The following is a 15,147-nucleotide window of genomic DNA, read 5'->3' as shown; positions in this document are numbered from 1 at the left end:
TATAGGTTGCCCCTCTGAGATTAAAAAGAGAAATCTCTTTAATGAATAGAGCAGAGTCCTTGGCAGAAAGAGGGTTGAGACTCTTGATCTTCTTGAGAGTGACGTGCCTGGGTTTCTCTGAGCGAGCCATGCCAGACCCGGGAAGTAAGTGTGCGTGTGCGTGGGTGCGTGTGCGTGTGTGTGTGTGTGCGTGTGTTTGTGTAAAGGCTGGGACAGGTCAGTCAGTCTCATAGGCACTAACAGGAGTTGACTAAAGCCTGTCTCAGCCTTCTCTCTGTTCTTACTTATCTATCACACCAACATACTAGATTGTCTCGTTAATGCCAAAGATGAGGTACAGTACACTTTAGCTTGCTCACAGTCCAACCAAAGTGAAACTCCAGCCACAAAGCAAATTTGATCCACTGGATCTATATAATATGTTTGATGACAGAGACACCTTTTTTATTCCTCATGTGAAATAGAGGATCATTTGAAATGTTGAAATTGAAATGGTTTTTATTCCTCATGTGAAACAGAGGATCATTGTCACACCAGCCTTCGCTTTGGCTCCCCCTCCTGTCCAGCTCAGGCATTCGGTGTCGCCGTCCTTCTAGCTGCTGGCGAACCTGCTGCTGGCAAACGCCCTCCACTCATCAACCCCCGGACATGTCTCGTCATCATTACACACACCTGGTTCCAATCCCCACTCTATCACTGTATAAATACTCCCTCTGTCATTTGTCTTTGTCGGTCATTGTAAATGTTGCTTGTTTTCTTGAGAGGAAGCGCTCCTACGATTTCCTGAGTACTTTATTATTTTGCACTTTGGGTTTCATCCCGCATATATATATATATATAGTGCTTTAATAAACTCTGTAGTTCTAAACCTGCAACTGCCTACTCCTCTCTACACTTCTGACAATCATTTGAAATGTAGCCATTGAAATGGTTTTTATTCCTCGTGAAATAGAAGATCATTTGAAATGTCTCCTTCCTGGTGGCCTCTGTCTGTGACATCACCTCAGTATAATCTTGATCTAAATCCCAGGCTCCGCTGTTCCTAGAGGGTATTTATTTGGAAGGAGTTTTTTTTATGAATGCTACAGAAATGGACAAACATTGGTAAGAAGAAGGTTAGTCTCTTCCAACTGCCACCGTGTACAGCCTACGGCACACAAGAAAAGAGTTATATCTTGCCTTTCAGACATTTTCTGTGAACCAACTATATTTAGCTGGGAAAACACAGCCAGTAAATGGTCCCTGCCCATTTTTTTTGTTCATGGTTTCCACCAAGATTTTGTATTGACTCTACGCCAGATTGTGAGACTCAGTTGTTCAATGGGAGTTACATCAATGCAATGGCTGGTCCCAATAAATTCAGTGTGTATGGAACCTTCTGCATACCGTATGACGTCTGTGTACAGACCTTGTACATTATGGATTTATAGCCTACCACAGAACATTACTTTGACTGTCTTAAATCACACCCTATTCCCCATCCAGTACACTACTTCTGACCAAAGGCATGTGATTCCGCTGAGATACTGTATGTATTTATTTCATGGCTGTTCAGTTCTACTACAGCTCCCCCCGACACCCACTCCGATGCCTCTGAATCAGAGATTAGAAAACAGATCGAACATTAACAGGAGTCATGATCTATTTATAAGTATGATCTCATGGCTCGCTCTATAATCCCCCACTTATGTTGTGTGATAGAACATTCAGGATTGCCATAGCATTAAGAGTGATGTAATGGTTTGATGTGTATATGATATGCTTGTACTGTATGTTTCTCTGATGGGGTGACAAAACATTCCCTATGTCCTAAGTGTCCATTAGCCATTACACTAACAACCTATTCAAATCATCCTCCATTAAATACAGAAAAGACAGCAGGCAAGTCTGCTTTTGAATGTGTTTTATTGGTATGTTTTCTCTGTGTAGTCATGAAACACAACACTCCACAACATGGCCCAAAGAATAACCCCCTATTTCTCTAGGGTGCCATCTCTGCTGGCCTCTCCACTAGTCTCTCCTCATCTCCCCCCTCTCACTCCCAAACACAACCCAGCTCAGCAGACACGGCAACCCCAGAGGACTAGAGATGTCCAGTGACCATTTCCTCTAAATATGATAGTCCATTTTAATCTGAAGGTGGAAATCAGGTTAGAAACTCAATACAGTGACTAAAGCACATGTCATAACCTTCCATTCAACTCCCAGTCCAAGTGATATAATTCATATCCACTTAAAACTACAATAATATTCTAACACTTTTCAATACAGTATGTTACCACACAGCTATCAGTATGGAAATCAACACACCGAACTGATCATGATTGAAAAAGTAAAAAGCATGTTTTAGAAATAAACGTCAAAAGCATGTGACTACATTAAAGTTACAATAGATTGCCTATAGTAGTCTATACTATTTCCCCTGCATTTACACCAAACATCTGATAGAAAACTAGCTATTTTATTAAATATAGAATGATTTCCAGGTACACACTGTCTCCGATGATACATGCTAGTGGGTTATGTCCCTATGAAGAGCTGTGTTAATATGACTGCAGATATATCCTATGGATGATAATTTACAATTGATTAATAGTGGATGGCATCATCACCATCACCACCATGAAGTAGTGTTTGGTTATAGTGGGTATACAGTAGTTTCACTGGAATGCCACCTGTGTAGTGAATCTAAAGTCAAAATACTATTCTCTTTCTCTAACTCTCTAAAATATCTCACACACATGAGTTAAAAAGGTGACCTCAAAGATGGGGGTAGCATTTCATCATCCTCATTGGAACGATTTAATTGGGTACAAGGTGCAGATAATGATTGACAGTATTGATTAATATTCCTACTGTACAGTCAGAGGCCTTGATTCCCATACCCTCCCTCCCTCCTCTATTAGAAAGCACCCAGGTAACTATTCTTTATAAAGATATATATATATATATAATATATTATTTTAATTGAACCTTAATTTAACCTTTAACCTTTATTTAACTAGGCAAGTCAGTTAAGAACAAATTCTTATTTACAATGACGGCCTACCCCGGCCAAACCCTAACGACGCTGGGCCAATTGTGCGCCGCCCTATGGAACTCCCAATCACGGCCGTAAAAAAGTAAATCTCTCTCCCAGACAGATTCAGACTGCAAGAGGGCATATATGCATGATATGCTGTACACTGAATCAGAGACATACAGTACATAGACTACAGCAGGGGAAGGAAAACCTGGTCCTGGAGTGCTGCATGGCTCAGTTGGTCATGTGTGGTGACTAGTTGGAACAAAACCTTGCAGTACCTGCAGCACTCCAGGAACAGGGTCGCCTACAGCATTCCATTCTTTAAAACATGGGGCTTATTGAGGCATAATGTTTAGAATGTAGAAGACAGAAATAGAAATATAGAATATATCAAATTAGCTGTTCTACCTGATAAAGAATTCAATTGTTTTCATTCTAAATCTAATTTCTACAGTATCTGCAAGGTTTGGAACTTTAAGTCCGTCATATAAGTTCAGCACAGTGCTAGTAACCATGACAACTACATGGATAATATGAACCACCCTTTCTTTCACGTTAAAAGGCTGGTCTACATTCTGATATGAGGCATTGTTGATGCTATGGAATGCTCCTCTTGAGTAAATACTCACTGCTGTAAGTAAGCTTAACGGGTAAAACCCAAATCCTAACAGTAGTTTAATAAATAAAATACATTCAAATTAGCATCAGTAACACAGTAGTTAAGTGAAATAAATCATGAAGGAAAAAAAACATTCAAAACACATATTCTTGAATGTTTAAGATTAGTATTATTCATTTACTCGTATTGTTTGTGTTGCTGTTCTTGTCCATAAGTAACCTGTATTTTGTCATGTTCTATGTTTTGTGTGGACCCCAAGAAGAATAGTTGCTGATTCTTCAACAGCTAATGTGGATCTGAATATAAAAAAAAATTCTATCAATTCATGAACAGCATAAAAGCTTGAAGTGAGCATCTCTCTAATGAAACCCTATGTCCTATACAGGAGAATCTTCAGAGCCCCCCAGACACACTCCTTTATCCAATCACATCACAGCAGGAAATACAGTACAGGTATAGCTCCTCCTACAAACTGGCTCCAGATCCTCCCCTCACTAAAACATATGTTATCGTTTTTGGATTACAGTAAACTAGTAATGTATGTGCAGTACATTCCAAATGGCTGATATGAAATCAACATGGATGGCTATGAGGGATTCTGGTCTGGATGGACATAAGTCCACTCACTTAAAGACAGTATATTCAAACTAGATAACAAACTATAGAACCAAGTCTATGGTATTTGAGGCATAGAATACTTAACTTCCCTTTACGTAGAGATTTCTTTCTCTATGTGAAGTGATTAGTAACACAGTTTACGTTTTTACCCTTAGATTAGATTGTCTCTAAACCCAAATACACAATCAAGAGGCACCCGACTCAAAGTAAACAAACATCTCTATATAAATATAAATCCTACAGTCATCTGATACGTCTGGAGTGTGAAAGCACTGATCGGGCAAACGGATATAAAATGGTGCTCGGAGAAGAAGTTGCCTGTACATACAGACTTAGCATCAGTTTACCCTGACCCAATCCTAATATACTTAACCATAACAGGGACAACAGAAAACTGACCCCAGATCAGCGTCTAGGGACAACTTTGTCCCACTCCATAAAAGAGCAATAGAAGAGAGAAGGCACAGAAACACTGACCCACACAATAGGGCAGACCAACAGCAGCAGTTTCTGGGAGTGGATAGGCTGAAGCCAGAAGTCAACTAGGAGATGATTGGCTGAGAGCAGCAGTGGGTTGGCAGCGGATTGGTTGCTCACAAGATCTGGCATCCCATTGGCTGAAAAAAAGGAACTCCGGAGTTTCAATTGGGTTTGATTAAATGCTGATGTCACAATCTCTCTCTTCAGAATTAATGTTCACCACACATGATGTTACCTGTCCATCAGACCAGTGGTTCAAAAACCTCTCCACCCTTCCTCTCTCAGAAGACTACAACACCCTTCACATACCAGTTGTCTGGTTCAGTGGTTCTCAAACCTCTCCTCAGGGACCCCCATGTATTGGAACTATTCCAGAACTAGCACACCTGATTCAGTAGCTCATCAAGCCGTTGACTACTGGAATCAGGTGAGCTAACTTAGGGCTACAACAAAACTGTGAAACGTCTGGGGATCCCCGAAGAGAGGTTTGAGAACCAATGAAACCAACTGGTAATAACAGTCTTCTGAGAGAGGAAGGGTGGAGAGGTTGTTTGAATACCGTGACTGTCGCCGGAGGTGAGTCACATTCAGAAGGGTTTGAGTTGGCTGTAGCCTAAGCCCTATGCTTCACAATATCTACAGTTTCACGGACATAGCTAGCTTTACTGGTCCCCTTATAGGGAACAGTCCAGGAACAGAAGGTGTTTCATTTTAGTGTGCATCTCAATAGTCTAAAATGGCTTCCTCTCATCATGTCCTTTCCTTCATCTGCACTGATGTGGTAGAACTGGACAGGACAGTAACATCCTCCACATTGCTAACACCCATCCTGTATTTTCAGATGCAGGAGAGAAGAAGAGGAGAGGGGGCAGCTTTAGACCAATGAGATGCACCCCATATTTCCAGCCCAGACTTCTTCCTACTTTACCACACCCGCCCTCTCATCTACAGTCTGATGCACTGTCTTCGACTGGGCGTGGTCTACCTTGTCAGCTTTAGGTTTAGCCGTAGTCACAGCTGTAACCACACCCACTTTAACGGCTTGCCCCTCCCCCTTTACGTCATGTTCGGCTGCAAGGGGTGTGTCTCCCCTCCTCTTTGATCCATGTTTGCTCCATGGCACAAGGGGAGGTAATTCATCCCCCTTCACCTCACGTTTGGGCATAGGAGGCGTGGCTTTCCTCTGGGGCAGCCGAGGGTCGTCCCCGATGTCGACCGTCAGGTTGGTGTAGAGAGGCTGCAGCTCTTTGGATAACAGCTCGTAGGTCAGAGAGTTCAGACCATCAGAATGCCAGTTGAGCCTGGTCCGTTTCAGAAGGTCAAACCTGTGGAGGGGACAGGGGGGGAGAGAGATGAGTCAATAAGGCGTGTGTGTGTGTGTGTGTGTGTGTGCGTGTGTGTACCTGCGTGGATTCTGCTCGTTGCCCCTGTCTCCTTTATGCTTGATCATCTTGTAATGTCCGATGGCCACTGGAGGGCGCACTATCTTCATCCCAGACAGACGCACTCTGAGACAGACCGCAACACAGGAAGAATGAATATGTTGATTTGAGTGAAATAACTGAAAGACAGCACAGGACTAGATAAGGTAGCGTCTCAAGTTTTCCCTGACCAATTGACCTCACTAGGAACAACTCTGGGGCCTACTAATGAGGTGTGTAATCCACTATCATACTGGTCCATTGGCCCTCTATGGGACAGAGTATGGGTTTTCACACATCCACCTGAACTAAACAAACTAATGGGGAGGAAATCTACCAAGCAAACTGCCCAACAAGCTGGCAAGGATACTTACTGAGCTCCAAACATGAACTGTGGGGAGAGACACAGCAAAGCAACGGCAGTGAGAATGGAGATGAACAGGATATTATGACAGAGGTAGAAATTAAACACGTGAAGACAAATAGCTAATGAAGAGAGAGATACAGACAAGAGAGACATCTTTCAAGGAATTCACTGGTATAGTCACATGTGGTTGTCCCTCCCAGCCCCTCGCCCTACTCACCTGGCAGCGATGTCGTCGTCCTCCCCACCCCAGCCCCAATAGCTGTTGGGGAATCCGTTCATCTTCATGTACTGCTCAGGTGTGACTGCAGATACCCCTCCAAAATACTGGGGGTACGGCAACCTGGGTGGGACAAATACCAGAAGATGCCAGAACCTCAGATGACACTTGACATACAGACACTGATACTCTTCATAAACACACACATACCTGTATCTGAACTTGTCCATGGCCACAGAGAGGTGTGTGGGGAACTGATTGTGACAGGTGTAGGTGTTGTGGTCGTTTTCAGGCAGAAGATCTACATCGTGTAGGAAGATACACCCCCAGTCCTCGTCTCTCAGTGCCTCGCGGACCCCAACATTCAACAGCTTAGCCCGGTTAAATGTAGAGTTACCCCACTGCAAAAGAAAATACAGCGATCAGAGAGAGAAAGAAAGTAAGCGAGAGAGAGAAAGCGCGCGAGAGAGAGAAAGACACCTGCTGGACTATGTAGATACTGTAGTGAATCTGTTGTCTCTGTAGGAAGGGGTGGAGGTGGTAGAGTAGGGCTCGGAGGTGAGTCTGGCGGTTACGGTACGGCACCACGATGGCCGTGTGGTGGCACGGCTCGCAGTCTGGGGGGCTGTACCGGCCTCCCGGTAACACCAACGGGTTCCTCTCCCTGATCTCCTCCAGAGAGAGAGGCGAGGACAGACGCACAGACACAGGACCGACTAGAGAAGACAGAGAGAGGTAGAGGAGGGGAGATGTATCGCATTATGTAGGAAACCTTGATTATTCATACAGTACATAATGCCTTACAACATGATGGAGTGGTTCTCCCTCTCACACACGTATATTTACCCAGTAGTGGTGAGGGCACCTTGCAGTCCTTCAGCTGAGCCCCTGTCCCTGGTGGTCCGGTGCCTATGTGGGGGGCTGGTGGCGCCCCCAGGTGGCTGAGGTTGGTGTACACGTCGTGGGGGCGGGAGTAGTCAAACTCAGGCTGCTCAGAATGGACCAGTACGGACACCAGCCCCCTGAAGCCCCCCAGGGAGAAGTAGACCACAAAGGCAAACTGGAAGCCCACCAATAGGGCCAGGGTACAGGGGGAGTCAAGAGAGCGACCACAACACGCCATGATGGAGGGAGGGAGAGAGAGAGAGGGGGTGATGGAGAGAAAAAGAGAGATGCAGAGAAAAGGTGAGAGAAGAAGAAAGTGAGAGACAATTAGATCAGAAAGAGGCTGGGATCAGAGGGGGTAGAGGGATGACAGAGGAAGGAGAGATGGAGGAGAGACAGAGGGAGGGTGGGGAGGCTGTAGGGGGCTCAGGGGGTTAGGAGGGGGGCATCTATGTGTATGAATGTTGCAGCGCTATAGCTCAGTCCACATGGCCATCGCTTCAACATCTGACAAGTCACTGTAAAAGACAGGGAACAACACTCAACATTGTATACTGTTACACAAAAACAATGACATAGCTACTACAGTGTGTGTGTGTGTGTATATATATGATAATAATAACTTTGTGGGTGCTTACATTTGTCCTATTTCCCACGTGTACTAATGTGTGAATTAGAAATGTGTTTTTTGCATATCCCATCTCTCCCTGAGAAACCGTCAGCGTGTGTGAGTGTACCTGTGTTCTGCTGTAGTCCCAACTAGATGATATCAGAATCTGGCCTCCAGCAGAGAGTCTGCTCTCCCTCTCTCCTTCTCCTCCTCCCCTCATAGTTCCTTATGAAGAAGAGAAAGCACCAGGTAGTAGCCTACCATGACTGCAGGACTGACTGACTGATTTCATATCTGAATAGGAAGCCTGTAGACTCACATGTTATTCTTAAATGAGGCTACAGTATGACTCCAACGGTTCAGTTGCTACATGAAAAATGTAGGAACTAACTATAACAGCATTCCTAGCAACAGTAGGCTACGACAAGTCCCAACGAGTTTTTAGGCTATTACGTTCTGGTCTTCTGCCCATTTCAGTTAGATTTTCTATATGAGACAAATATAAGATCATATAAGATCCAATGATACCATAAACAATTACTTTCAAAACAGACTGAAATGTGTAAATTGATGCGTCCATATTAGGTGAAACATAATGTCCGTATCAAATCCATGTCCATTTTATCTCCAGAATAGGGTGTACAAGCTGTCAACATGACTAATAATAATTGTTGTATTAATAATAATAATTCATGAAGTCTAGGCCTAATATTTTTCGTGATAATCTGTTCACCTAGCTAAACATCATTCTATATCTCTAGATCATTGCGTTCCTTCTTAATTATAGGCCATTCTCGCGTTAGATCCGTATGTCTGCAACATTAATTTCTAGGGCAAAACTCCCTTGTCACACCCGTCGTCTCACCTCCATGTTCCTGCGACGTTCCAAATCTAGCCCCCGGCTTCGAATTAGGACAACTGGGCCGCACTGTGATCAACACATTCGATGGTATGGGTGGATGTTTCTGGGTGAGTCCGCTTCCTAATCTATTTGATCCAGGTCGAAATCCTCTACTAGCCGTTTAGAAAGCACTGTTCCGCATGGACTAAACACGGAAGGCCGTCGCTGCAGCAGCATCCAACAGATATCAACATATAAACTGCGGTTCATCTCTCATCCCCGTTCTCAGTAGGCTACAGCGCTGCCGCTACGACAGGCAGGCATGTAGAGGGGTAAAGCGAACATGACGTATTTTGCCGGGCAAATTGAACATGTTCAAGTGCAGAAACCCTCTCTCTCTCTCTCTCTCTCTCTCTCTCGTACACACACTAGTTGAGATTGTATTGTGAAACACACATAAGTGATTATATAGCAGTGGAGGAAGGGAAGGACCAAATTAAAATAGTGAAACATGATAGAAGTTCTATTTTTTTGATAACTATATTAAATATATTCACGCCACCAAATAACTGAAACACTGTTTTGCAATGGTCTTCAGTAGCCTCAACAGCACCCTCTGGGTATCACTATGGTGTAGCCAGAGCACAGCTATTTTCAGTCCTTTAATACAATAAAAAAAACGGTCATAGGCTGACCACACGACACGAGCGTTGCAAAGTAAATGTAGAAATCCATGTTATTCAATTATTGCACGCCAACGAGCGTCTGAGTTGCCAAGGGCTAAAATAGAAATCAGTTCTATTTCTGACGCAGATCGCGCTGCAAGTCCTGCCTCTCCCATCTCCTCATTGGTTTATAGAAGCAGTACCCACGTGCCATCTCCTCATTGGTTATACCCACGTGAGTGACTGAAAGAGGAACGAAGTCAGTGGTGGTAATGCACCTAATTTATGAAAGTTGCCAATCGCAATATAAAGTCAAGAGAAGACAAAGCCTGGAAGGAAGAGCGATGACTAGAAACATTCGGTTGACCCATTTATGTGTGGATTTATTGGCGGAGTAGAGGACCTTGTGCATTTCAAGTAAAATAACAACCCAATGTTTATATCCCAGGACAAATTAGCTATCAACAGCAAGCTAGCTAAATAGGACAAATTAGCTAGCAAGTGCAAGCTAACTAGCTAAATTGCCATATAGGCTTAATGCTTTTCGACCTGTCCCCAAATTAATATAATTGGTTCAGAGTTTGTTTTGATATTTTAACCTGCGTGTCATGATCGCGTTTGGTGTAGGGGACAAAATAAATGTATGCATGATGGCGCACACGTGCAGCCGGATTGGGTTCCGTGTTAGGCTCATCCCACTGGGCAAAAAGTGGTTGAATTAACGTTATTTCATGTCATTTCAACAACAAAATTCTATGTGATGACATCGAATCAACATGTAAAGCTGATTGGATTTGCAAAAAGCCATCAAAATAAGGGAATTTCATCTATTATCCACCCATCTTTTAACATTTTGGTTAATTTCACGTTAGTTGACAATGCAACCAAATGTAAATCAAATTAGACGTTGAACTGACGTATATGCCTATTGGGATGGTTCTCACCCCCTTCCATAGAATAACACAGTAATTATGACGACTTCTGGAGGACATCCTCCAACCTATCAGAGCTCTTGCAGCATGAACTGACATGTTGTCCACCCAATCAAAGGATCAGAGAATGAATTTAGTACTGAAAGCATAAGCTACAGTTAGCTCGCAGTGCAGGGTATAAAGTGTGGTGAGTAGTTGACTCAAAGAGAGAGAAAGACAATAGTTGAACAGTTTTGAACAAATAAATTTCTTAAAAAATAAAGGAGAAGCAACAGAGAGAGAGAGAAAGAGACATATTTCGTTGTATTTTTAGTTTACCTTTCACTTACTTAGATAATGCAGCTATAATTTAGCCTACTCAACATCCTGACTCAACCGGAGATGAATGCTATTTATGTTAGCTAGCTGGCTAAGGCTATCCAACACTGCAACTCTTCCAAGTCAGTTCTAGTTTGTTGACTATGATGTTAAAATTAAATCAAATTTTATTGGTCACATACACATGGTTAGCAGATGTTAATTCGAGTGTAGCGAAATGCTTGTGCTTCTAGTTCCGACAGTGCAGTAATATCTAACAATTTCCCAACAACTACCTAATACACACAAATCTAAAGGGGTGAATGAGAATATGTACATATAAATATATGGATGAGTGATGGCCGAGCGGCATAGGCAAGGTACAATAGATGGTATAAAATACAGTATATACATATTATATGAGCAATGTAAGATATGTAAACATTATTAAAGTGGCATTATTTAAAGTGGCATTGTTTAAAGTGACTAGTGATCCATTTATTCAAGTGGCCAGTGATTGGGTCTCAATGTAGGCAGCAGCCTCTCTGAGTTAGTGATTGCTGTTTAGCGTTCTGATGGCCTTGAGATAGAAGCTGTTTTTCAGTCTCTCGGTCCCAGCTTTGATGCGCCTGTACTGACCTCGCCTTCTGGATGGTAGCAGTGTAAACAGGCAGTGGCTCGGGTGGTTGTTGTCCTTGATTATCTTTTTCTCCTTCCTGTGACATCGGGTGCTGTAGGTGTCATGGAGGGCAGGTAGTTTGTCGCTGGTGATGCGTTGTGCAGACCGCACCACCCTCTGTAGAGCCTTGGGATTGAGGGCGGTGCAGTTGCCATACCAGGCTGTGATACAGCCCAACAGGATGCTCTCGATTGTGCATCTGTAAAAGTTTGTCAGGGTTTTGGGAGACAAGCCACATTTCTTAAGCCTCCTGAGATTGAAGAGGCGCTGTTGCGCCTTCTTCACTGTCTGTGTGGGTGGACCATTTCAGTTTGTCTGTGATGTGTACGCCGAGGAACTTAAAATGTTCCACCTTCTCCACTGCTGTCCCTTCGATGTGGATAGGGGTGCTCCCTCTGCTGTTTCCTGAAGTTCACGTTCATCTCCTTTGTTTCGTTGACGTTGAGTGAGAGGTTGTTTTCCTGACATCACACTCCGAGTGCCCTCACCTACTCCCTGTAGGCTGTCTTGTCATTGTTCGTAATCAAGCCCACTACTGTTGTGTTGTCTGAAAACTTGATGATTGAGTTGGAGACGTGCATGGCCACTCATTCATGGGTGAACAGGGAATACAGGAGGGGGCTGAGGACGCACCCTTGTGGGGCCCAAGTGTTGAGTGTCAGCGAAGTGGAGATGTTGTTACCTACGTTCACCACCTGGGGGAGACCCGTCAGGAAATCCAGGACCCAATTGCACAGGGCGGCGTTGAGACCCAGGGCCTCCAGCTTGATGATGAGCTTGGAGGGTACTATGGTGTTGAATGCTGAGCTGTAGTCAATGAACAGCATTCTTACATAGGTATTCCTCTTGTCCAGATGGGATAGGGCAGTGTGCAGTGTGATGGCGATTGCATCGTCTGTGGACCTGTTGGGGCGGTATGCAAACTGAAGTGGATCTAAGGTGGCCGGTAAGGTAGAGGTGATTATGATCCTTGACTAGTCTCTCAAAGCACTTGATGATGACAGAAGAGTGTGCTACGGGACAGTAGTAATTTAGTTCAGTTATCTTTGCCTTCTTGGGTACAGGAACAATGGTGGCCATCTTAAAGCATGTGGGGACAGCAGACTGTGATTGGGAGCGATTGAATATGTCTGTAAACACACCAGCCAGCTGGTCTGCACATGCTCTGAGGACACGGCTATGGATGCCGTCTGGGCCAGATGCCTTGCGAGGGTTAACACGTTTAAATGTTTTACTCACGTCGTCCATGGAGAAGGAGAGGGGGGGCACAGACCTTGTTAGCAGGCCGCGACGGTGGCACTGTATTATCCTCAAAGCGGGCAAAGAAGGTGTTTAGTTTGTCTGGAAGCGTGACGTTGGTGTCCGTGACGTGGCTGGTTTTATTTTTGTAGTCCGTGATTTCCTGTAGACTCTGCCACATACATCTCGTGTCTGAGTCATTGAATTGCGACTCCACTTTGTCCCTGTACCAGCATTTCGCATGTTTGATTGCCTTGTGGAGGGAATAACTACATTGTTTATATTCAGCCATATTCCCAGACCTCTTTCCATGGTTAAATGCGGGGGTTCGCACTTTCAATTTGCGCAAATGCTGCCATCCATCCAAAGTTTTTGGTTAGGGTAGGTTTTAATTGTCACAGTGGGTACAACATCTCCAATGCACTTCTTTATAAACTCACTCACCGAGTCAGCGTATAGATCGATATTGTTATCTGAGGCTGACCTGAAGATATCCCAGTCCACGTGACCAAAACAATCTTAAAGCGTAGATTCCGATTGGTCAGACCAGCGATGAATGGTTCTAGTCACTGGTGCATTCTGTTTGAGTTTCTGCCTATAAGACGGTAGGAGCAAGATGGCGTCATGGTCGGATTTGCTGAAGGGAGGGTGGGGTCTTTGTATGTGGGGTCTTTGTATGCATCGCAGAAGTTAGAGTAGCAGTGGTTGAGTGTATTACCCCCTCGCGTAGTGCAATGAATATGCTGATAGAATTTAGGTAGCCTTGTTCTCAAATTTGCTTTGTTAAAATCCCCAGCTATAATAAATGCAGCCTATGGATATATGGTTTCCAGTTTACATAGAGTCCATTGAAGTTCATTGAGGGCCGTCTTAGTGACTGCTTGTACACAGCTGTGACGATAACTGACGAGAATTCTCGTGGGAGTAATATGGCCGGCATTTGATTGTAAGGAATTCTAGGTCGGGTGAGCAGGAGGACTTGAGTTCCTGTATGTTGTTATGATTACACCATGAGTCGTTAATCATGAAGCATATACCCTGCCCTTCCTCTTCCCAGAGAGGTGTTTATCTCTGTCAATGCAATGCATGGAGAAGCCCAGTGGCTGAATCGATTCCGACAACATATCCCAAGAGAACCATCTTTCCGTGAAACAGAGAATGTTACAATCTCTGATGTCTCTCTGGAAGGCAACCCTTGCTCGAATTTCATCTACCTTGCTGTCAAGAGACTGGACATTGACAAGTAGTATACTCTGGAGTGGTGGGCGATGTGCCCGTCTACGGAGCCTGACCAGGAGGCCGCTCCATCTGCCCCTTCTGTGGCGCCGTTGTTTTGGTCCTCTTCTGGGATTAGATCCATTGTCGTTGGTGGTGGTCCACACAGAGGATCCACTTCTGGAAAGTCGTATTCCTGGTTGTAATGTTGGTAAATTGATGTCACTCTTATATCCAGTAGTTCTTCCTGGCTGTATGTAATAAAACTTAAGATTTCCTGGGGTAACAATGTAAGAAATAATACATAAAAAAACGAAATACTGCATAGTTTCCTAAGGACTCGAAGCGAGGTGACCGTCTCTGTCGGCGCCATCTTAAATAGCTAATATGGTGACAACAGTATAGGCTATGTCGCGGCACGGTTGGCTAGGTTACTTTCTAAATGTAATCCGTTACAGTTAAGTTACCTGTCCAAAATTGTAATCAGTTATGTATTTTTTGGGATTACCCAAACTCAGTAACGTAATCTGATTACATTCAGTTACTTTTAGATTACTTTCCCCTTAAGAGGCATTAGAAGAAGACAAAAATGTATGTTACTAATTGACTGACATCTATTGCAGGATAAATCAATGTTAAAGCTGGCCATATATGGATGTTACATTTTACTTTATGGGCTGGTTATGTAGGCTTCTAACCCATCGCTTTCTACTACATATAATAATACGATTAAATTAGATCTTTACATTAAAAACCAAAGTCTATCAGAATTCCAGTCATTCCAATAAATGTTATACCCCTTGATCTTCAAGAATAGGACTTGGAAATATGGAAGTATAGATTAGCCATATTGTTTTACCTGAGCATAACCCCCAAACTAAGGACTTATTAGCCAGCCCTACTCTGTTGTTTATGATTTTGTTGTCATGGAGGACTGATTGGGCTCATTGATTCGAGTTGAAAAATAAATGCTGCGATCATGGAATGGCATGCTTTGAGCACTACTGAAAAGTCCTATTTACATGTTGTTGGTAAAC

General features: G+C 43.7%; 1 protein-coding gene across 1 annotated transcript; it reads right to left on the bottom strand.

The window, feature by feature from the left end:
- Positions 1–1,888: 1,888 nt before the first annotated feature.
- b4galt3 (UDP-Gal:betaGlcNAc beta 1,4- galactosyltransferase, polypeptide 3) lies at positions 1,889–9,458 on the bottom strand. Its single transcript, XM_014134603.2, has 8 exons — positions 9,108–9,458; positions 8,370–8,467; positions 7,594–8,150; positions 7,228–7,463; positions 6,958–7,148; positions 6,748–6,870; positions 6,146–6,250; positions 1,889–6,067 (listed from the first exon to the last, which is right to left on the bottom strand). The coding sequence occupies exons 3-8, from the start codon at positions 7,868–7,870 to the stop codon at positions 5,662–5,664; spliced, it is 1,338 nt and encodes a 445-aa protein (XP_013990078.1). The 5' UTR covers positions 7,871–8,150; positions 8,370–8,467; positions 9,108–9,458; the 3' UTR covers positions 1,889–5,661.
- Between the last annotated feature and the right edge of the window lie 5,689 nt (positions 9,459–15,147).

Source organism: Salmo salar, chromosome ssa13, assembly GCF_905237065.1.
Source record: "Salmo salar chromosome ssa13, Ssal_v3.1, whole genome shotgun sequence".
Lineage (NCBI taxonomy): Eukaryota > Metazoa > Chordata > Actinopteri > Salmoniformes > Salmonidae > Salmo > Salmo salar.
The sequence above is the reverse complement of the archived record's forward strand: the minus strand, read 5'-3'. Positions and strand labels throughout refer to the sequence as shown.

Coding starts and splice junctions, on each gene's coding strand:
- b4galt3 (XM_014134603.2), bottom strand. CDS start 7,870: ATGGCGTGTTGTGGTCGCTCTCTTGACTCCCCCTGTACCCTGGCCCTA. Junction 7,149..7,227: donor GTATCTACATAGTCCAGCAG/GTGTCTTTCTCT, acceptor TTTCTTTTGCAG/TGGGGTAACTCTACATTTAA. Junction 6,068..6,145: donor AACGAGCAGAATCCACGCAG/GTACACACACGC, acceptor TCCCCTCCACAG/GTTTGACCTTCTGAAACGGA.